This window comes from Xenia sp. Carnegie-2017, unplaced genomic scaffold (assembly GCF_021976095.1).
Source record: "Xenia sp. Carnegie-2017 unplaced genomic scaffold, XeniaSp_v1 HiC_scaffold_23, whole genome shotgun sequence".
Taxonomy (NCBI): domain Eukaryota; kingdom Metazoa; phylum Cnidaria; class Anthozoa; order Malacalcyonacea; family Xeniidae; genus Xenia; species Xenia sp. Carnegie-2017.
The window spans coordinates 17,824,882-17,847,412 of NW_025813486.1; the positions used below are offsets into that span (position 1 = coordinate 17,824,882).

General features: G+C 34.5%; 1 protein-coding gene across 1 annotated transcript in view; it reads left to right on the forward strand.

The window, feature by feature from the left end:
* The window catches only part of LOC124449545, a 132,109-nt gene that overhangs the window by 63,282 nt on the left and 46,296 nt on the right, over nt 1-22,531 (forward strand). Inside the window, exons 43-46 of the mRNA XM_047000481.1 lie at nt 15,232-15,417; nt 16,796-16,972; nt 17,069-17,251; nt 21,744-21,938. Coding sequence (XP_046856437.1) covers nt 15,232-15,417; nt 16,796-16,972; nt 17,069-17,251; nt 21,744-21,938 — 741 coding nt within the window. The remainder of the gene's footprint in view (nt 1-15,231; nt 15,418-16,795; nt 16,973-17,068; nt 17,252-21,743; nt 21,939-22,531) is intronic.

Sequence of the window (22,531 nt, forward strand, 5' to 3'; positions counted from 1 at the left end):
TTAGCATTTACTAATGCTCGTATTCCTTTAACCATTTTCTTATGATGATGCATAATATTTCTGACGTCTCCTTGCGGTTTTCCATATTTTCTGTTTATATATATATATATATATTTTTAGTATTGTCTACTACATTTGTATCAACTTTCCTCGCCAATTTTTCTTTGCACTATGTTTTATCATTCCCAATCTTATCAGTGTTTTTCTGATTACAGTAGGTATTAATGGAAGTACATCATCTTCGATAATGTAGAGATCCGTGAATGTTTCTACGTTCTTGTTTGATAGCCTTAATTCTTTTTATTTTGTTATTGCGTCGAGCTCTTCTTCCTTCTTCGCTCTCTTTTGTTTTAAATGAATTCGGCTCATGTAGAAGGCGACTTTTGAAACAGGTCTAAATATGTTAGATCAGTTTGACATCTGTTACATTTAAGTTTATAATTGTTATTTATTCATTTCTCTACGAAGTCCGTTGAGGAAACGAGCAATTTTTCCATGCTTTTAAAGGGCTAGCAGATTGAATTAAGATTTAGAGGGCTAAAAGAGGAATAGAAAATAATGAAATTTCTTCAAAATGGTACTTTTTTGGTATGCTGCCTGTACCTCACCCAATTGTTATAAGAAAATACTGGGTAAATTACTCTTTAAACAGGGTTCATATATGACTTGAATGTCTTTTAATATCCTTAAATTTTATATATTGAAAAAATTGAAGGCTTTTTAAAGTGCTTGAAATAAATGTTTTTTGATCGAATTTTTGTAAACATGTCAATTGCAATTTCTTTTTAAAAGTGGATTTTAAATTGTAACGTAACACTCATTTGCAAAAAAAGTTAATTAAAGAGTAAAGAGTTAATGTCAGAGCTTTGAAGGAACCTATGAAAATCGTAGCTTTCAAGTCATATGAAAACACATCATTTGCTCTCGATTCGTTGAAAACTGTTCTGGGTTTTTTTTAATTTTGATTGTGGTTTCTTAATGATTTCTTACTTAATATGTGCTGTGCGTGAAATTCAAGGTCTTCCTTGTCCTTAATTTTTCAAAATATGTCGTTGGAAGTCTTCGAATATTGTATAAATTTTTATGAATTAGCATTAGTACAGAACCCCGTTCAAATTTGAAATTTCTGAATTTTACATGATGATCTATTTCCAACTCTTTGTACCTTATCATTAAATCTTACTCAAGGCAAACAGTGGAACACAGATGTGGTTTCGTACCTAAATGTGGGGAATTTTTTATCTCAGGTAGAAAAAATAGATTTGATCAAGAGATTCCTTTTGTATGCAAATATTATATACGACAACTTACTTTCTGTTTTGCGAGTGATGTGATGCTATAATTGGTAAATGTGCGAATGTCTTCATCTGGAGTGATCTGATGTTGAAATTTTAGTCCTTATACACTCCAGTCTACTGTCTTCATCAGGAGTGATCTGATGTTGAAACGTGAGTTCTTATATACTCCAGTCTAGTTTCTTCATAAGGAGTGATCTAATGTTAAAACTTTATTCCCTATATACTTGAGTATTGTTTCTTCATCAGGAGTGATCTGATGTTGAATCTTGAGTTCTTATATACTCTAGTCTAGTGTCTTCATCAGGAGTGATGTGATGTTCAAACTTGAGTTCTTATATACTCTAGTCTAGTGTCTTCATCAGGAGTGATCTAATGTTGAAATTTTTTCCCTATATACTCCAGTATGGTGTATTCATCAGGAGTGATCTGATGTTGAAACTTGAGTTCTTATATAATCCAGTCTAGTTTCTTCATCAGGACTGATTTGATAGAAAATCCAATAGTTAACAAAAGATCGAACTTTAAAAAATTATAATTATATGAAAATAACAACTTTTTCTGAATATCTTCTCAGTAATTCAAAAAAAGTGACAATTGTAAAGCTTTATGACAGATGTAAAGCTTTTCGAAATTCAACGAGTGTGATCTACGTAGACTACATTAAGATTAGTGAAATTTTAAATTTTATTTATGAGCAAAGGAATTAAATAATATGGCGGATATGGTCGATTTCAAGCCCGCTAACGATGGTTCACCGGATAGTGGTAAATTTTCATCTCAAAAAACAAGTTTTGGTATACATTAATCAAACTTTTCATTTCAGCACTTCTTTGGTTTGAGTCATAACTTTAAGGTTTTCTAGAAAAATCACTATTCAGTTCATATCGTTAGATCACAAGTATTGATACAAGCTTATTTATTGGTAATATGATTTTAAGAAGAGAAACGATTTTTACTGTGTCGGCACAGGACTATGCTAAACAAGTAGTGCAAGTCAAAGGTTTGCACCTACTTGGAAGTTTTCTGTTCTCACAAACGTCTCCGAGGTTTACATTGCAGATACAAATAAAATCCTTTTTTTCTTTTATAAAACAAAAATAATGCAAAAAAAGATGAAATTAAAATAAAGGTTCAATTTTTCCTTCAGCATTTATTCAAGATTGATTTGAAATTTTTTTTTGATTGATTTAATTGATTGTGCTCGTGATTGTAATCTGATTGGTTTGCTAAGGCTAATGCAAACTCAGCTACAAAATGCTTCGATGTGAATTCAAGGCGGCCATGTTGGGTTTTTACATCAAAATCCTCGTGCTCATTGTTCAACAGAGTATGAAATTAGTATGTATTGTTTCACTGTAAAGGATTTCCCCCCAACATGACGACCAATGAAAACACTCTAAAGTTTAAGGCACGTTCACACGATCCGGTTTTTTGGATCCGATTGTTTCAGTTCTGACTTTTGGTTGCTTTTTCAGACGGTCTTATATTTTACAGAAAAACAGAAATATTTCTTAGGGGAACACAGATGATGGTGAAACGTCACTGTTGAAGAATTTGTTGTTGGCTCATTGATGAAATACATCAGCAATACTGGTTTGTCATGTGTTGATGAAGATGATCCTATTGGCCAAAAATCTGAATGTCTCTCGCATTTCTCGTTTAAGAAATCTGTAAAGAAGTCAATGATTGTTGACATTCAGGGTAGTGCTTGTAACTTGTATGACCGAGAAAGAGCAACAAACAACTCAAGTGATAGTAAACAATTCTTTTTCTGTGCAGGTAACCTTGCCAATATTGCCATTAATATAATTAAACTGCTCAATACTCAAGTAATAAGGTTTGCAGTCTGTTAGACTTAGTGGGCTACTTTAAATGCATGGAGAGTTATTTGAGAATGTTTCTTCTTTTCTTAATTTTGTTCGGTTGAAAATTTATTTAAAAGTTATTTTGGATGAACCACACATTCCTGAAACCATAAAGTCTGTCACTGTAAAAGAAAATTTGGTGCAAAATGTGTATGACTCTTTTACAATGTATATATATTTAAAGTAAATTCTTCATCATAATCTTTTCTCCAAATATCTTGTTGCAAATTAGGCTACAACAAATATTCTTACTCATCGTGATTGTTAGCAGCTGTTTTCATTTCTTGTTATGCATACCTCTTACAATAGTTTTTTCCAATGTTTGCTTCAAATTGCACCATAACTTACCCTAACTTATGCCCTTATCTAATTGCATAATCTATGGCATGAATATGTTCGCATACAAATAATCTAACTATTATTGGCCAATAATTTTCGGATCACTGTTGCTCACCCAAATAACCGAATACGCAGTAGTAAAAGTTTAGAGGTTGCAGAGTCAATGCAGCCATAAACAGCCGAATGATATGTAGAATTTTTATATCCCATTAACTTGTCGTGGATATATAAAGAGTGGAAACAATTTGGACATTTGTAGTGAAATTTTCTTTTCTTCTCTTGTTTTTCTTGAGGTCAAATCCCCACTGTTCCAAGCCATCAGGGACAAGATAAACCATTACTGCGTGCACCTGCTCTCTAGGTACATTCAGTTTGTGCTCCTTTTTAACTTTTGCATGGCTCGATATCTAAGCAATTGACAAGGTCCGTCTAATTCTTTTTTAGCGGCCTGTTTAAGTTGATCCATTGTAATATTGAGCAATTTCATTGGTCGAGAGCTATGATCTATAAAGGAACATACACACGGAATTGACGTCACAGAAAATTTTATGTTTATAAAAACAAACAAATGGCGGATATACTTGAAAACTTATCGCGATACCTCCCTGAATGGGAAAATAAAGATATTAACAAAGATCTAGTTGAGGCAGTTAAGGTAATTAAGCAAAAAGAGAAGAAAATTAATTTGTACTTCGTATTCGAGAACAAATTTTAACAAAATTGATAAGCCATTGATTCAAACTTTATCAGGTTTTTGCGGCTGATGTTTAGTATTGAGTAATATATGTAAAGTCCTCAGCAATCGGAAATACTAGATCAAAGATGCATTCAAATGCGTATTTTCCAGTTGAGTTTAAGCTCCCCCTACCCCTCAACTCTTTCCTTGACTACTAATGTTCTCAAATTCTTTATAAAATTCCCTTGCATAGATCTTTAAATATATTGTGTTTTGGGTGGAGTTGTAAGTTTTCAAACTTTGACTTTAGTATGAGCGTATCAGTTGATGTTGCATTGAAACAAGGACGCCACACAAGAGGGACGCGGGGGGTTATCCGATTCCTTGTAACCATTAATTAAAAATAGACAAGGTCAGTTTGAAACGGGCAATTTCTCACGAGAAACCAAAAGCTGATAAAATTTCTCTTGGTCTTGTCTTTTTATTTACGTTAAACGTGCCAAACGCAGAATACAATCAACAGAACTGAACTAACGGAATTCAATATCAAAATGAGACACAAAAATTTTAATATTTTCTTTCACTGAATGTTGTATATCACGAAAAGTAAATTTTTGAATTAAGCTAGAATACAGTCCTTTTCAATTTCTTTTAACCACACTAGTACGATTTCAGCCACTTAATATAAGTTGAAGTGCTTAAAAGACATTTCACAAAGGTTTTAAGTCCCTCTATTGATGTATTTCTAAAGTTTATGAACGCTAAGATTCCCCACCTACGTTGATGTATTTGAAACCTATTTGATGTATTGAAACGCATTACAATCTACATCATTAGAATACAAGGCACTATTTATTTGAATAATTTAATATTGAAAATATTCAATGTACGCTATGTGATTTTTATTGAGAATTATGAAACATTCTAGCTGGTGGCTGCGTCAAATTCGAATTATAATATATAAAGGTAGCACTAATCTTCTAACCCTTGAATTTGAACTATTTTTATGCAACTGAGTTGTGCCTTCAAAAAGAAAAACTTTTCTTCAAAACAATGCGAATGATATCCTCTTTTATTATAAATACAACAACAAAATTATGTTTAAAGTAAATGGTTTGAACCCGGGAGTATCGTTACATGTTTATAATGATGATCGTCCAGGTTAATAAAGTCCTGAGAAGGACTGATTTTGTTGTTGTTGACTGACGTTTCGACAACCTTAGCGGTATCGACAATCTTCAGAGTCAAATGAGGAGTAAACGTCAAATTAGCCGTATTTGTTATCTGCCTCTTACGTCATTGTATTGTGTGTACAGGAAATGTGTATTGTCATTGTGAATTAGTGTGAGGTGAAATATTCTATTTTTAGTTGTGATGTGTGATTTTGGTGTGCTGTTTTTAGTTGTAATGTGTGGGTGTCAATTGTGTATTGTCATTGTGAATTAGTGTGAAGTGTAATGTTTTTAGTTGATCGTTTGTTTGTATTGTGAATAAGTCGTTTGTAAGGTGCCGGTAATTTCTGTGATCTGTTCAGGGGGGTTTGTTCTAAGTTGGCATACCAACTTTCTAATGTAAGCCGTTGTTTATAGTCAGTACTGTAAGTAATGCATTTTGCCGAGTCCCAGTCAATGTTGTGCTTTGTGATTCGGTGATGTTCGGCAATGTGATTAGTTTTGTCTTGTTTCTTAGTAGCTCGTTTGTGTTCAGTAAGTCTTATGTTTAAGTTCCTGCCAGTTTCCCCGATATAGGAGGCGTGGCAGTCGGAGCAGTTTATTTTGTAAACTGCACCTTGTCGTTTGTTGGGTTGTTCTTTGTCCTTAATTTTCGTTAATACTTGTCGTAACGTTGTGATTGGTTTATGTGCGACACGTTTGTTTTATGGACAGATCACAGCAAATACCGGCACCTTGCAAACGACTTATTCACAGTACAAACAAATGATCAACTAAAAACATTACACCTCACACTAATTCATAATGACAATACACAATTGACACCCACACATTACAACTAAAAACATCACACCTAAATCACACATCATAACTAAAAATAAAAACATTTCACTTCACACTAACTCACAATGACAATACACATTTCTTATGTAAGTCTTATGTTTAAGTTCCTGCCAGTTTCCCCGATATAGGAGGCGTGGCAGTCGGAGCAGTTTATTTTGTAAACTGCACCTTGTCGTTCGTTGGGTTGTTCTTTATCCTTTATGTTCGTTAGTACTTGTCGTAACGTAGTGATTGGTTTATGTGCGACACGTATGTTGTATGGTTGTAAGATACGCGAGATAGTCTCAGACGTACCTTTGATGTAAGGTATGGTTGCTGTTGTATCTTACGACCATACAACATACGTGTCGCACATAAACCAATCACAACGTTACGACAAGTACTAACGAACATAAATCACACATCAGACTCCGAAGATGACTACCGCTAAGGTTGTCAAAACGTCAGTAAACAACAACAAAAACCGTCCTTCTCAGTACTTTATTATCCTGGACGATCATCATTTACAAACATGTAAAAATATGCTTGAAAATAACATCACATAGCTAATACTCTCTGCTAATACTGTCTGCAAAAACGGTAAATGTTGAGCAAAAACGCAAAAGCACAAACATTTATACAAGGATGATATTTGAAATTTATGGAACATATTTTGTAAAGTTAGATAAAGGACTGTTAATTAAAGAGCGTATGATTTACATGTTGAAAACAGGCGACAACAGTCGAACAAAGAAAGCTTTATTCGGGGAATTTGTCAAAACAGAAATTAATGTTATCTTCAAACGCCTTATATTGTTTATTCTCAAAATACTCACTGAATAATATTTTGTTCTTTAGCCAATCATATTTTGTAGAAACTGAAGCTTGTAAACATTCAAAGAAGTTTATGAAAGTGATCAAATGTAGGAGTTTTAAAATTCCTCCGTTATAAAATATTTACATTCGATATTGTCATTTATTTCTTTGAAAGATTGTATTGTGAAATTGTACATTAAAGTTTAAGATTTATGAGAAAAATAACTGCAAGTTGATGCCATTTTGTAACTCAAGCAATGGTCACTCTAGTAAACCATAGGGAACATTTTTTACGATACGTTTTGACAAATACGGGTGCCTCTTATAACTACAAACTTAGAATATTTTTCTTAACAGGGATAATAATTTTTCCATGATATTTTCAGTATTTCATATGTATAGTCGAATGATAGCGACTTAGGTCTATTACAGTGCAAACCAATGAACTTCATTGTCCGTGTTACGATAGTTTTGTATTTCGTTGGAAAAACTTATCGATCTTGGAATCTTAAAAATTGGACCAACTCCTATAAATGTTTATAAATTCTGGTTCTACGCAATTTGATTGGTTGATAAAAATTTGTAATTAAATCGCTACCAATCGCTGATTGGTCAATAACTTAACAAATAACATCTTCATCGTGATGCAAATGTTAATACATATCGCTTACTCACCAGCTATAGACTGGCGCTTCCAAAAAACGTCCGATAAAGGCAATAAAAAATTTCATTTAGTTTGAGAGCAAAACACTGGCTCGGATTGTTTCATTTCAGGTAAAGATTTGCAACTATATAAAATCCTCTAATATGATTATTTACCATTGACATATTTATGTTTGAAAGCATTATTAGTTCCTGAATATACAGCATTATGCCACTTAATGTTGATGCTCTATGTTTAAAATTACTTTTGACATTACTTGTTTCTAGAATGCAACTAAATCTATCCTTGTGGATCGTCATTTGGAGTATCTTAGTTTTACCAGGTAAGCGGCTTTATAAAAAACAGTGATAGTTGTCAATAAATTAAGGTTAAAAACACATATTTGTTCTTTCAAAAGCAAAATTGTCGTCTGCTCATAGGGAACATTTCGTAAATAGAATTACGCTTAAATTCACTGCAAATAAAAATAATTCTTACTTAAGTTAATGTTCGAAGCTGCGGTGTAAACAAATGTCTCTGCAGGGAAATATTCAATGAATACCTTAAAGTGTCTATAAAGTAAATGGTTTGAACCCGGGAGTATCGTTACATGTTTGTAAATGTAGATCGTCCTGGTTGGTATAGTCCTGAGAAGGACTGGTTTTGTTGTTGTTGACTGACGCTTCGACAACCTTAGCGGTAGTCATCTTCAGAGTCAAATGAGGAGTAAACGACAGATTAGCCGTACTTGTTATCTGGTTCTTACGTCATTTTATTCTGTGTACAGGAAATGTGTATTGTCATTGTGAGTTAGTGTGAAGTGAAATATTTTTATTTTTAGTTGTGATGTGTGATTTAGGTGTGATGTTTTTAGTTGTAATGTGTGGGTGTCAATTGTGTATTGTCATTATGAATTAGTGTGAGGTGTAATGTTTTTTGTTGATCATTTGTTTGTACTGTGAATAAGTCGTTTGCAAGGTGCCGGTATTTGCTGTGATCTGTCCATAAAACAAACGTGTCGCACATAAACCAATAACAACGTTACGACAAGTACTAACGAACATTAAGGACAAAGAACAACCCAACAAACGACAAGGTGCAGTTTACAAAATAAACTGCTCCGACTGCCACGCCTCCTATATCGGGGAAACTGACAGGAACTTAAACATGAGACTTACTGCACACAAACGAGCTACTAAGAAACAAGACAAAACTAATCACATTGCCGAACATCACCGAATCACAAAGCACAACATTGACTGGGATTCGGCAAAATGCATTACTTACAGTACTGACTATAAACAACGGCTTACATTTGAAAGTTGGTATACCAACTTGGAACAAACCCCCCTGAACAGATCACAGCAATTACCGGCATCTTACAAACGACTTATTCACAATACAAACAAACGATCAACTAAAAACATTACACTTCACACTAATTCACAATGACAATACTCAATTGACACCCACACATTACAACTAAAAACATCACACCTAAATCACACATCACAACTAAAAATAAAATATTTCACTTAACACTAATTCACAATGACAATACAGATTTCTTGTACACACAATACACTTCACACTAATTCGCAATGACAATACACAATTGACACCCACACATTACAACTAAAAACATCACTCCTAAATCACACATCACAACTAAAAATAAAAATATTTCCCTCCACACTAACGGTGACGAAAGAACCAGATAACAAATACGGCTAATTTGACGTTTACTCCCCATTTGACTCTGAAGATGACTATCGCTAAGGTTGTCGAAACGTCAGTCAACAACAACAAAAACAGTCCTCAGGACTGTACCAACCTGGACGATCTACATTTACAAACATGTAAAGTGTCTATGTTACAAATTTTAGCCCCTTTTTTATCGTATGATTTGGAAATTGGGTTATTCGAAGAACACTGACAAATCGATGACATTGCATCCAAAGTTGGGTATTATTTGCGAATTTTGTACGACGCCGAAATGACACTTGTGACGTCGTTGTTTAGACACGTCTGCTTCCGGCAATATAATATTACGCAGTGGCTATTCGTTGTGGAGAAGTACGCCGAGAGCCATTTGCTATTTGTACTGGAGTTCTAAAATTTCCCTTTCTTTACTAGTACATCTTGCTAAGCCTTTCTTTCTCCTCGTCATTTCTTGTTCAACAATGTAAAGCGCTAAACACCAATCGCTTCTTTTGCCTTTATCTTATTTTGTTAGATAATTTCATGTATCGTGACATGTTAATTGCACTGTATCCATTCCCTTCTTGTTCAGCATTACTGAAAACTCGATTGCAGTCTGTAATCTAGGATTTAATGCATCCAATTTCTTTTCTCTACTATAACTCTCCAATTTATATATCTAAATATGTTTTGTCTAAACTTATCCCAGATAACAGTCAGCTTATAAGCTGAATTTTCTCCAAAATGGGATGAATGTCTTATGTACTGCTTTGTCGATGTAGAAGTACCTTGCTTGCTTTGAGATAAATAGGTTCCTTTAACATCATTTGGAGGGCTTTTGCATACCAGCACAGTGTTGGCCAGTTCGATAGTACACATATTCCCAGAGCTCCTTCCCCTTGAATCTTTCACAATATAGCAGCTATGTCACTAAATGGTAGAAAAGGGCAGAATCTTATGTCTCCCCATTCATAGGAATAATGCGTCAATTACACAAGTGTTAAGGTCTAGGCGGTATGCCACTTATTTGAAAAATTGATTGTTTGCCTGACTGGCATATAAATCTATCTGGGCTAAACTCTAGTTTTGCTAGGACCCTTGAGAGCACTGCTTTACTTAGCATCCATTCAGATTCCTTCCCTTGTCCCATTGATTCGAAGTCAGCTACAATATTTTGCTTGCCTGGTAGGTGAGCAATATTAATCCAGATTTTTTTTTATACACACTTCCCAAATCTTTTGTGCCATAGTATTACATATGTTGAAATTTGCTTGCACCCATATGATTTATTATTTTTATTGTGGTTGTGTTGTCACACAGTATTTTGATGTGCGTGTTCTTAATATGCTTTGCAAAGATCTGCAGACCTAGGTAGACTGCCAACATTTTTAAATAGTTAAGGTGGTTTATGGCCTCTGATTTAGTCCATGCCCCGCCTTTGGATGTTCCCTTATACTCTGCCTCCTATCCTGAGAGGGAAGCAACAGTTGTAATTGCATGTTGGGGGTTCTCCCTTGACAATTTCTATGACAAATTTTCTGCATTAGAGACCGAACATTGTAGTTCGGGTTTTGCACCCTGTGATACATTATGGAGTCAAAAGTTCCTTTTGAATCTCTCAAGTCTATAGTTTTATCTCTTTTTACTTCTCTATACAGCAAGGGCCCATACATTACCCTTGGGAAGCTTGCTACTATTTTCTCAATGACACTGGCAAACACATTTTATTGATTGTGGTTTAGTTGCATCTAGTAACGATTTACAATTATTCCTCAAACCTTTTTCCCTTTTAGCAGTTAGCTTTATTGTCTTTGTCACCGAGTTAATAAGAAACCCTAGGATAATGATTTCTTGTTATGGAATTAGACATGATTTGGTAGTATTTGTGATAAATCCTAGATTCTCAAATAATATGAACGTATCAGTCATGTTAAGGACACATTTCTCAAATGTTTGCCTTGAAGATAGTAGTCATCAATATGCACTAACGAAATGTGTCCACTTGAGAGCAAATTTGCTAAAACCGATCTCAAAGCTTTAGAGTATATCCTGGGTGCACATGAAAGCCCATTTGAAAAGAATGCAAATTAAAAAATTGACGATCGTAAAATCGATCGCCATGACGATCGTAAAATTTTTGATTCGATGCCCTTATAGGTATAGCGTAGAAGACATCTTTTAAGTCCTGTAATGCCATTAAACAATTTTTTGTTACTAGCTTGGTGACATTGTGAATAGAGTTCATCTTAAAATGATGATAGACTACTCACTCGTTAAAAGCCTTCAATTGGAGAATAAGGCAATGTGACCCATTGGGTTCTAATTTAGGTCATGAAAATATGGTAGAAAGGATTTGTCCAGTTTCATAATGCACTTTTCTCCTCGTCAAGCAAGGGGCATTCACGCGGGAGAATTTTTTATAGGCGTAGCTTATGTTGCGCTGAGTCCTCAGTGCTTTTGACTTGATAATATTTGATTGTAATTCCTGTCATGTGAGATAAAAATTCAGTACATGAGGGAATGCTGTGCAACTCTCCCCACAAAGAAATTTCTGTAGATGATTTTAAATTTCAGGTACAAATTTTTCAAACTCATAGAATTTTTGACTACATTTAAAGTCTCTATGATTTTTTCTCTAGTCCTCTTTTCCATTGAGATTTTTTTTCTTCGCTGCTTCCTCTGTTGGCTTTGCCACTAAAAAAATTGTTAGTTTAAAATTGCCTCTTCTTGTAAGAAGGAATTGGTTTTTTGCCAGTAGAGTGCGTTCTGTTATTTCCACTTCTCACGGAGGAGCTGATGTGACTTGTCTCTTTTAACTCTTAGACTTTTTGCCAAGTCATTTTCACAAAGTAATTTGCTGTCTGTCAGGTCCTCCAATATTCCTCTTTGATTGAAAGTTTTATCTGATATTTTTGCACCAATAATAAATTATTTTGTGCATTTGCCATCAACGATCTGGCATCTACTAAGTTTGCAAATGCCTAAGAGTTTTCGCTTCTACAGACTGTAAAAACAAACGAGTTTGTTGTTTGTAAAATTGCAAACATGGCTGTGAGTATTGTTTGTTGTGCGTTGAGAATTTGTATATTTGCCTTCTGTTTATTTGAACTTAACAGTTGCCATATCTCTGGGTTAATCTTCTTGCCCCACATTCCTGGGCAGTTTTCCAGACGTGCATATTTCTCAAGGATTTGCTTTAATCTTTCGGGTTCATTTGTTTGCCCTATCGTTTTAACACTATGTTTCCAAATTTTATGTTACTTAAGGGCCTGTGCTTTCCTCATCTGACAGACGTTTTTGTGAAGTCGTCTAAGAAATCATGTTCTTGCGCTTTGGGTTCATTTCCCAGCATTTTTGTTATCTCACCGTTGGTATTCTTGCCAGCAGTGCCCACAAGTTTTGCTAGCTTGTCCTCGCTATCGCTAGCAATGCTTATAGCATCAGGAGACTTAATGCAACGTTGTCGCTTGCCTCTATTCCTCCCAGAGGATGTTTCTGAGTCTAGCTTAGTGTTAGAGTCATTGTCATACTCTGTTGACTGTCGTTTCCGACTGACCGTTAGGTTTTCGCCTTTTAGCAGGCTTTTTAGCAAGTATATGTTTAATTATCTGGCCCATTTTGCACATCGTAACTTTAATGTTGGCTATAGACTTATGAATGTCTGGCGTCTTCTCTTAAGCACAGTCTCTAGGCTATCTATTTGGCGGTTCCGATGTCTCTCCGAGCTGAATGACCGCTTCGCCCGCCACATGTTCATATTATATGTCGGTTGAAATCCGTTAAAATATTGTGAAATATGAACACAATTTTGGTCCGAGATAAAAAAACTATACAATTTATGATACTTACTTTTCTGTTTTTGCATTAATTTCCCTTCATAAACTCTATATAAAATGGATGTATTGGATTTAAAAAGGTTTTCTACTTGATAAACTCACCCTTTGTCAATTTTCAGCACAGGTCAACAAATACGCATACGCACCTAATGAGACTCTTCATGACAAGGACTTACGACAAGATAGAATTGTAGATTTATAACGGCGGTTCAAAATTGCATTTATTGATGATTGATTAAAATAGAATATATTTCACTTGTTTTATGCTTTATGAGCAGTGCCATTTTCTCATTTTGTCTTCGTGATGAGTAACTAAATGAACAATTTTTAAATCTCATTCAAAAATTTTAATATTCTGCATGAAAATTCAATATGAAAAGGCTGTAAACAAAGGGAAAAAAGTAGATACATAATCAAGGGAATGGGAAAATTAGGCACGCAGTGCTCAGCTTTTGGCTGTAGCAAACGGAAAAAGAAAGCCAACATCTCTCGTAGTGATAGTGATGGCAGTTCAGATGATGAGTTTGGACTTAAACCAAAACTTTCAAAAATATTTCATTCGTCAATGTTAGATTTGGTTTCTCATCTTTTGGTTTCTCATAAAAAAAAAATGCAAAATGGATCCAAAACATGCACAGGGAACATTGTATGGCAACCACCTACTCAAGAAACTGCTCTGACCACTTTGAAGAGAAACATAAAACTAGCTAAAAGGTTATGCTAAAAGAAGATGCAATTCCAACAGGATTCAAAACTATGCCAAAGCATCTGAAAAAGGTTGGCCTAAATTTAAAGTACTCATACATTGGCTAATTAATAGTTGCAGGAGATGTTACCCAGAGGATTTTGTGGGATCTCTGATATTACCTGATAATTTTTCAAAAAATATAACTATAATAGGTATTTTAATTATGACACATGTAATTTAATAACCCATAATTTATTACAATGAACTACCTATTTCAAACAGCACCCAAAACAAGTGAATTTTTTATATATTTAAACAATTAGGAAACAAATTTTATATAAAGTCAAAGAGCAAAAACCACTGACAAATCGTTTAGCAGATTTTGCACAGGCTTGTTTAAATATAACTTCATCATTATCAAATGATCACCATGACTAAAGTCTAGCAGTTCAGGAATCCCCAAGGAAGCTTCAAAGAGAACTGCACAAGGCCAGAGCAAATGTGATATCATTGAAAAAGGAGCTGAAAATATCACAACAAAAAGAGCGCCGTTTAAAAATCAACTTGAGTTTTATTTTTCCAAGGCGTATGAGTATGTTAGTAAAACATGTAATTTGACACTTCCTCATCAGGTTCAAGTTCGTAAATGGTATGCGAAAATTCCAGAAAAACCTGGATTCACAGAGCCTTTATTTCAATTTTTCAAGCACTTACTCTAGGGTGAAGAAGCAGTTAAAAGAAATCAAAATGTTCTTTGCTCTCTCATGTTGGATGAAATGGCTATCGGTAAACATGTTTCTTAGGATTGTAAGAAATTCAACGGATATGTTGATGTTGGCAATGGTATAAAAGACAATGATACGTTACCTGTTGCAAAAGCCGCTCTTGTCTTAAATGCTGTTGCAGTTAATGGATCATGTAAAGTTCCCTGTGACTACTTTTTATTGATGTTTTGAATGGTAAAGAACGAGCCGATCCTGTACTAGTCTGTATCAAGAAGCTTTGAGATGTTTGTATTGGAGTTGTCTTACTTGTGATAGCCCCTCATGTCATTTCACAATGCTACAGGAACTTGCTTAACATTAAAAGTCCGAAATGCTACTTTACTTATCCAGGGAAACAATGAAAAACTTGTGCTTTTTACTCATTAGTAGATTCAATTTATAAGTTTTATTTGTAGCAATGCAGCTTCATGGCTCTATATTGTTTTCACTTACTACTATTGTAAATACTTGTAAATATAAGACTTGTAATTATAATTTTAATTACTTTTATTTGTCACAAGCACAAAAGCTTTTCTACTGTTGAGAATATAATATAGCTTTTTAGTTTTTAATGCAAAGTTTCCATCATCACTTTATTATAAATTCTACAGGTTTTGGTATCCCAATCAACATTTGTCCAACAAGAAGTATAACGCTGTCTAAAGGTCATATTGATACAATAAATTACAACCGGGTTAACTACGTCCGCAAAAGTTGTTCATTGACGATCAGGCAACCACTTAATAGAGTGTTCAACTTTACTTTTTCTCATATTTCTCTCAACCACTTTGTACATGGTAAGTATATGACTAAGCTAGATATAATGTTTCTTTGTTACTTTAAAAAATAAAGCCTTGATAGAAAATATTTAATTGTTCATGCTACAAACGACTGTATGGAAAGCCATTCGGCTATTAAAAAACCCGTATTGCGCTCTTTGGCTACAGGAGCATGCTGAAATATGTTGAAGCCATATATATAAAAAGAAAAACGCATTTCAATGTTATATGCTCGATTTTTAACTCAATATAGGAAAAACAAGGGCTAAAATTCACAGCGTGATATTTCAATTCTATTTCAAATTCAACCAACAATATTTTCAAAATATCATCACCGTAAAATTACTCTTTGTTGAACATTTTTTTATCTTTCAGCTTACTCTTTTTGCTTTGTAAAAGACAATACTATTTCGATTATTTAGTTGTTATTTAAAAATATTAATATATCAGTTCCTTGTATTCCATTAAACGCAATTCTTTCAATCGTGAACAAAAGCCTTTTGCATCGTTGCTCATTTTACAAGTTTTAGGTATTTGTACAGAAAAATTAGAAAACAAGAGGCAATGAATGTTAAAAAGTTTCTTTATCGTGAAAACTTTACATCGAAAAATCGGTAACGATCCGTTGTGTAAAATTGGCAAAATTCATTTCTAAACTAAGTTCCGATACTAATATATCGGCAATAGCCAGTTTTACAAGATTGAGAGTTGGGGAAGGGTCAATTTTTGTTGCTTATTGCAGAACACGGATTTATTACTTAAAACTTCCCATTGCTGCGATGTCTTCTTTAACAAAAAATTTCTCTACCCTTCTTCTTTCCAGATGTGTTCAAATCATTTTTTGATGTTCGTCTTGAAATTTTCACTGACCCGAAAAATAGTAAATAAAGTTCTCGCTAAATGAACTAAAAACAAATCTATAAAATTTTTGTTTACATACCATGCGCTTTGGTTTCTTACTGTTTATTTTTACACTTTTAGAATAGACATAAAAACAACTTTTGTTGGCATAATACTGTAATGTTTTTCACTATTTCTTGAGTTTGGAGTAGCTAGTTAACTTTGTGCTTTTATAAGCTACTTTAAAATGTAAAAAACGATTGCTACGCTCTTTTTGAATACAATATTATGGCGTCATCATTTTTCTTGACCAATTTCTCTTCTAAGCTTTGATTTTAGAAAAATCCTTATTGTAGTGTGTTGAAGTAAAAGTAGAATAGAAGGACACCACTGAAATGTGAGATTTAGTGAAATAATGAAATGTTTGTGTTATGAAATGAGCCTTTAAGTTTCTTTTAATTGGATCATTATAAATGAAATAAATCTTGGGTTTCAGGCCATTTACCATGGCAATTACGCTTTTAGCAAAATAATAATTGTTCAGAATTTTTTTCAGATAATCAAACAAGATGCATTGGTTCTCTCACTATATCTGGTGGAACTTCAAAACAGTTTTGCACGAACACGACATCCATGACATTTTCACCTTACACCAATATTGTGGTTTTGACTTTTAACGCTTATTTGAATCGCCTTTTTAAAGGTTTTAGTCTTAAATTTGAATCAACAAAAAGTAAGTATATAGTTCTTACTGTTTTTTACTAAAATTACATACTTTTAAGAACAAGTTTAAATTTTAATATTGCAATTCCACATTCGTCAATTTTAGGCAATAACTTACCACCTGCGTTCAGTGTTTGTTCTAACAATACAATTTCAAACAATGTCGGTCGTATTCATTCACCTGGTTTTCCTTTTGGATACAAAACTGAAACAAGATGTAGTGTTGCAGTTGCAATTCCCACTGGCAAGTGGTTGGAAATTGTGGTTAACTTTATTGACTTAAGAGAAAGTGAGTACGTTTTTACTACTTTTATTGTACTTTTTTACTAAAATGTTTGTAAATTTGCCACTGTTATCAAAGGCTGCCCAGAAAATCACTTAGCTAACTAAATTGTATAAACAAACGATAACTCTCCCAATTCATCGTAACAATTCGTGCGCCGCAAACTTTGTATTTATTGATTACATTTATATTTATATATATTTGAAAATTGGTAACCCAGGCATATTATGATAATGATAAGGTTACTCTGGATTTTATTTTGAAATTTTTTTTTTATTAAGCTTTCAACTCGGTGCTTCGAGCCTTCGTCAGAATGTGCGAATATATTATTTACAAAGATTTTGTAGGCGTTTGGAGCGTCTGATTGGTTGGTTAGTAGTTGAGTTGATATTATTGGATGGTATAAGATGCGTTGTCATGGTTTCGGGTGTATGGATTGCGTTAATGAAATATGAGTGTTTTATTGTAGTCGTTGTGTTATTAGTTTGTTGTTTTCGTTTTGTCTTTAGTTGTGAATAGATGATGGGGATGTCAATATGTCTGTTTATTGTGTTGTTGTCTTTGCTGTACCATGCCTCTTTGAATTCTCGTGCGTGTTTTGTCTGTGCGCGTCCAAGAAGTTGTGTTTTTGTGATTTTGTCCAGCCAAATGTGTGGTTGGTATCGTAGGTATGTTCTGCTGGTAGTGACTTTGGGTCGCGTCGTTTGATGGCATTCTTGTGTTCAGTGAGTCTTGTTTCAATTTTCTTGGATGTTTGTCCTATGTACTGTTTGGGGCAATCTTTAACGGAACATCAGAAATGATATCAAGACTACTCCGACCATTCAAAATAAACATCGCACATAAACCAACACACAAACTCAAATCATACTTCACTAAACATAAAGACCGAACAACGACATTTGACACAACCAACGCGGTCTACATGATACCATGTAAAGATTGCCCCAAACAGTACAAGGACAAACATCCAAGAAAATTGAAACAAGACTCACTGAACACAAGAATGCCATCAAACGACGCGACCCAAAATCACTACCAGCAGAACATACCTACGATACCAACCACACATTTCACTGGACAAAAACACAACTTCTCGGACGCGCACAGACAAACCACGCACGAGAATTCAAAGAGGCATGGTACAGCAAAGACAGCAACACAATAAACAGACATATTGACATCCCCATCATCTATTCACAACTAAAGACAAAACCAAGACAACAAACTAATAACACAACGACTAAAATAAAACATTCAAATTTCATTAACGCAATCCATACACCCGAAATCATGACAACGCATCTTATACCATCCAATAATATCAACTCAACTACTAACCAACCAATCAGACGCTCCAAACGCCTACAAAATCTTTGTAAATAATATATTCGCACATTCTGACGAAGGCTCGAAGCACCGAGTTGAAAGCTTAACAAAAAAAATTTCAAAATAAAATCCAGAGAATCCTTATCATTATCATATTTATATATATACAAATTGTATAACAATGTGCCTTCCCGGCTATCACCCACTTTCATATATATTATATATATATATATATATAATGGGATTTTGTGATAGAAACTATCGCAAACAAAATCGCACGGTTAGAGTGCTCAATGCCACGACAGAGCGGTATAATTGAAAATAAAATAAACCACGAATTGCTTCATCGAAATTTATTCCCTACAGAACTGTTTCGTATGGCAGTTGTTTAACTTACCACACTAGTCAGGAGAATAAATATAGCACTATAGCACAACGGAACTTATACACAAAGATGAATAATTAAGAGCTTAGGTGATATAGTATTACATTAATGACGTTAGTAAGTGTTTATTACGATGGCGGCATGCGGAAATGAGTTTGTTTTGTTTTTTTGAGCGAGCTGAGTTCTGGGTGGAAGATGATGAAGAATTTCTCCGAGAGGCATAAATTACAGCGTTTGGTTTTGTTTCAGTAAGGTTGTGATTTCTTTAATTTTCCATTTGATGGTGTATGGTGTGTTAGAGTCTTTTAGTTTCCATATGTGTTTGCTGAGCTCTGTGGAGTGTTGTTTTGATTTATTTTGGAATGAGCTCATGTGGCTCAAGTAGCGTGTTTTAAAAATGTTCTCCGTTAGACCGATGTAGGTTTCTTTGTGTTTGGTCAGTGTGTTGGTGACTGTGGCTTGGTAGACTACCCCTTTGGTTTGGCATTCTCCTTTTTGTGGGCATTCCTCTTTCTTCCGGCAGTTGCATTTTCTGTCTGTGGTGGCGTTTTTCATCGTTTCTTCTTTGGTTAAAACGGTCTTATTGCGTGCAGAAATTATTGTATCGATGTTTGGCATGCAACTGTAACTTAGCTTAAGTGTGTTTCTGTTGAAGATTTTGCTGAGTGGATGGTTTTTTGGAAAGGACCTGTTGATTATGTTAAGGAACTTGTGTCCGATGTCTGTGTGGACATTGGAGTTGTAAGGTGGGTTGTACCAGGTGATGTTTCTATTTCTGTTTTGTGACTTTCGTGTGGCTTGTGGGTTGTATTGTAATTTGTAGTTAAAGCCGCTTTTTGTTAGTGCTTCTTGGTATTTGTGTATGCTTGAGTGAATGATTGTTTGTTGGACGAGATTCTTGAGAGCCGCTGATTGATGGTTTCCGGGATTCTGCGTAGGATAGATGGGGGGTGGTTGATGTGAATGTTTATGTATTGAGGAATGTTTCTAGGTTTGTTGTATGGCTTAAAGGAGTCGGATTGTAAATCAAAGGTGATGTCAAGGAAGTTCACGGACTTCTTATTTGCTTCAATGGTTGATTTCAGGTGGATTTCGTTGAATATTTGGCACAGTACTTTCTTGACTTCGACTTTTTCAATCATTTTCGGAGGAGCATTGAATGCACCGAGACCATCGTCGCAGTATAAACCAATGTTGTTGCTGTAGTCGGAAGGAAGTGGTGAGAGTAGAAATGAGCCGACCAACTGGTATGTTTCCGCTCCGTCAAAGCTACCCATTGTTACGCCGAAATTTGAGCTGCTGCCTTTCTTGCGGCATGCTTTCTTTCGGCGCATATGTATATATATATACAAAGTGTATATACAATGTGCCCTCCCGGCTACCACCATAGTAAAATGGTGACTCCTGCACTTGGGACACAGGACGTACGGTTACACATTGTATGGATTGTATTGTGCAGTCAACACAGTGCTCAAACCTATAAAGGTGAGCTTTGCATATCGCGAACACGGTGAACGTCTCCATATGAGACTTTCTATACAATCTGACAGTGCTCAAACAACGCATGCGCAGTGAGCGTAATATACAAAGTGTATTTACAATATGCCCTCCCGGCTATTACCATAGTAAAATGGTGACTCCTGCATTTGGGACACAGGACGTACAGTTACATATTGTATGGATTGTATTGTAGAGTCATTTATAGATTGTATTGTAGAGATTGTATTGTAGAGTCACCACAGTGCTCAAACCTATAAAGGTGAGCTTTGCTTAATACGAAAACGGTGAACGTCTCTTTATGAGACTCTCTACACAATCCGAGAGCGCTCAAACTGCGCAAGGGCAGCGAGCGTAATTTACAAAGTGTATTTACAATGTGCCCTCTCGGCTATCACCAAAGTGCAATGCTGACTCCTGCATTGGGACACAGGACGTACAGTTTATATATATGTATACATAAAACATGAAAGTTTCTCCGGATTGTGCTAAAAATTATTTATTGAGCTTTCGAGTTGTTGCTTCGAGCCTTCATCAGAATGAGGAAATTATAATTTACATGTGCTTTTAGCTGGTAGACTCTTAGAGCGTCTAATTGGATTAGCGGGTGAATTAATGTGATTAAATGGGATGGGATGCGTTGCCATGGGTTTGGTGTGCTGTTAATATGATCGGTATTAATATTATTAGAGTGTAATGTTGTAGTTTTTGTGTTGTTTGCAGTTTTTTTGTCATTTTTCTTTAGTTGTGAGTATATGATGGGTATGTCAATAGGTAAAAAGTGTGAGAAATCACGAACCAGGCTGTTCAGAATGAAATTGTAGTTTTTGTGTATTTTCTTCTTCTTATCAATACATATATACATCATATATTTATCAAAATAATTAAATAAATAAAATGAAGAAAAATATAAATGTATATTTGATATATAATATATTGATATATATATTATATATTATATATACATACTCAATTAATAAAACTTTGCGGCGCATGGTCTGATATGATGAATTGGGGAGAGTTATCGTTCGTTTATACAATTTAGCTAGGTAAGTCATTTATTGGATCGCCTATGCTGTTATTTAGCTTTTACTTTTATCAGTCAAGTGATATTCATATTTATATTGAGTTGAAGAAGTAGTTTTATTAAAATAGCTTGCTTCTTTAAAATTTCTTGAATTACGGGTAATATGTTTGTTTTATGATTTTTTGCCTAATATCATCGGTTTGGAGTTAACCATTTTTTCCATTGTTATCCAGTTTAATTCTTCATTTTTTTCTTGCCAGATTTATTTGGTTGTGTTCAAGATGAGTTGTTAATAACGGATGGACGAACTTCAACCTCTACATGTCAAAAATCGCTTGTAAATGGACGTCCACTTTTCTTCAACAACAACAAAGTTAATGTCAGTTTTCGTTCCTCTTATTCGACAAGCAGCAGATCTGGGTTTTTACTAACCTTCAGAGTCCTTAATTATACAGGTAGATGTTTGATTATTCGTTCATGCTAGCTCTAGCTGTAACAACAACTTCATGTCTCACTGTTAATTCAAACCCCTAATTAATTGGCAAAAAGGAAAAATGCGCAAAAGTCCAGTGTCTGCTTCAGTTTTAAACAAGCAAAATACAGAGTACAATGGTTTCACATTTTACGTTCCTGCTAGTTTTTCATCTGTTTTTTGCAAGCTACAAGCTAAGAACGCAAAGTTGAAACTTTAACATAAACAAAATAAAAATAAATATAAAACTTTAACTAAAAACTTTTAGGTCCACTGTTACAAATGTGTAAAGAAAGTTTATTTATTTTTGAAATATCCTTCTTAGCTGAGACTGAGAGAAACTTGACATAACTCAACTGAAAACTCGTGCTCCTTTAAAAAAGCCCCTTTTGGATCTTGTTTAACCTTATTTCCTTTAAATTAGCCTTTTGAATATTTCAAGTCTTTATTTTTATCTCTTTCTACTTCTCTATACCGCAAGGGCCCGTACATTACCCTTGGAAAGCTTGCTACTATTTTCTCGACGACACTGGCAAACACTTTCATTGATCGTGGTTTAGTTCCATCTAGTAACGC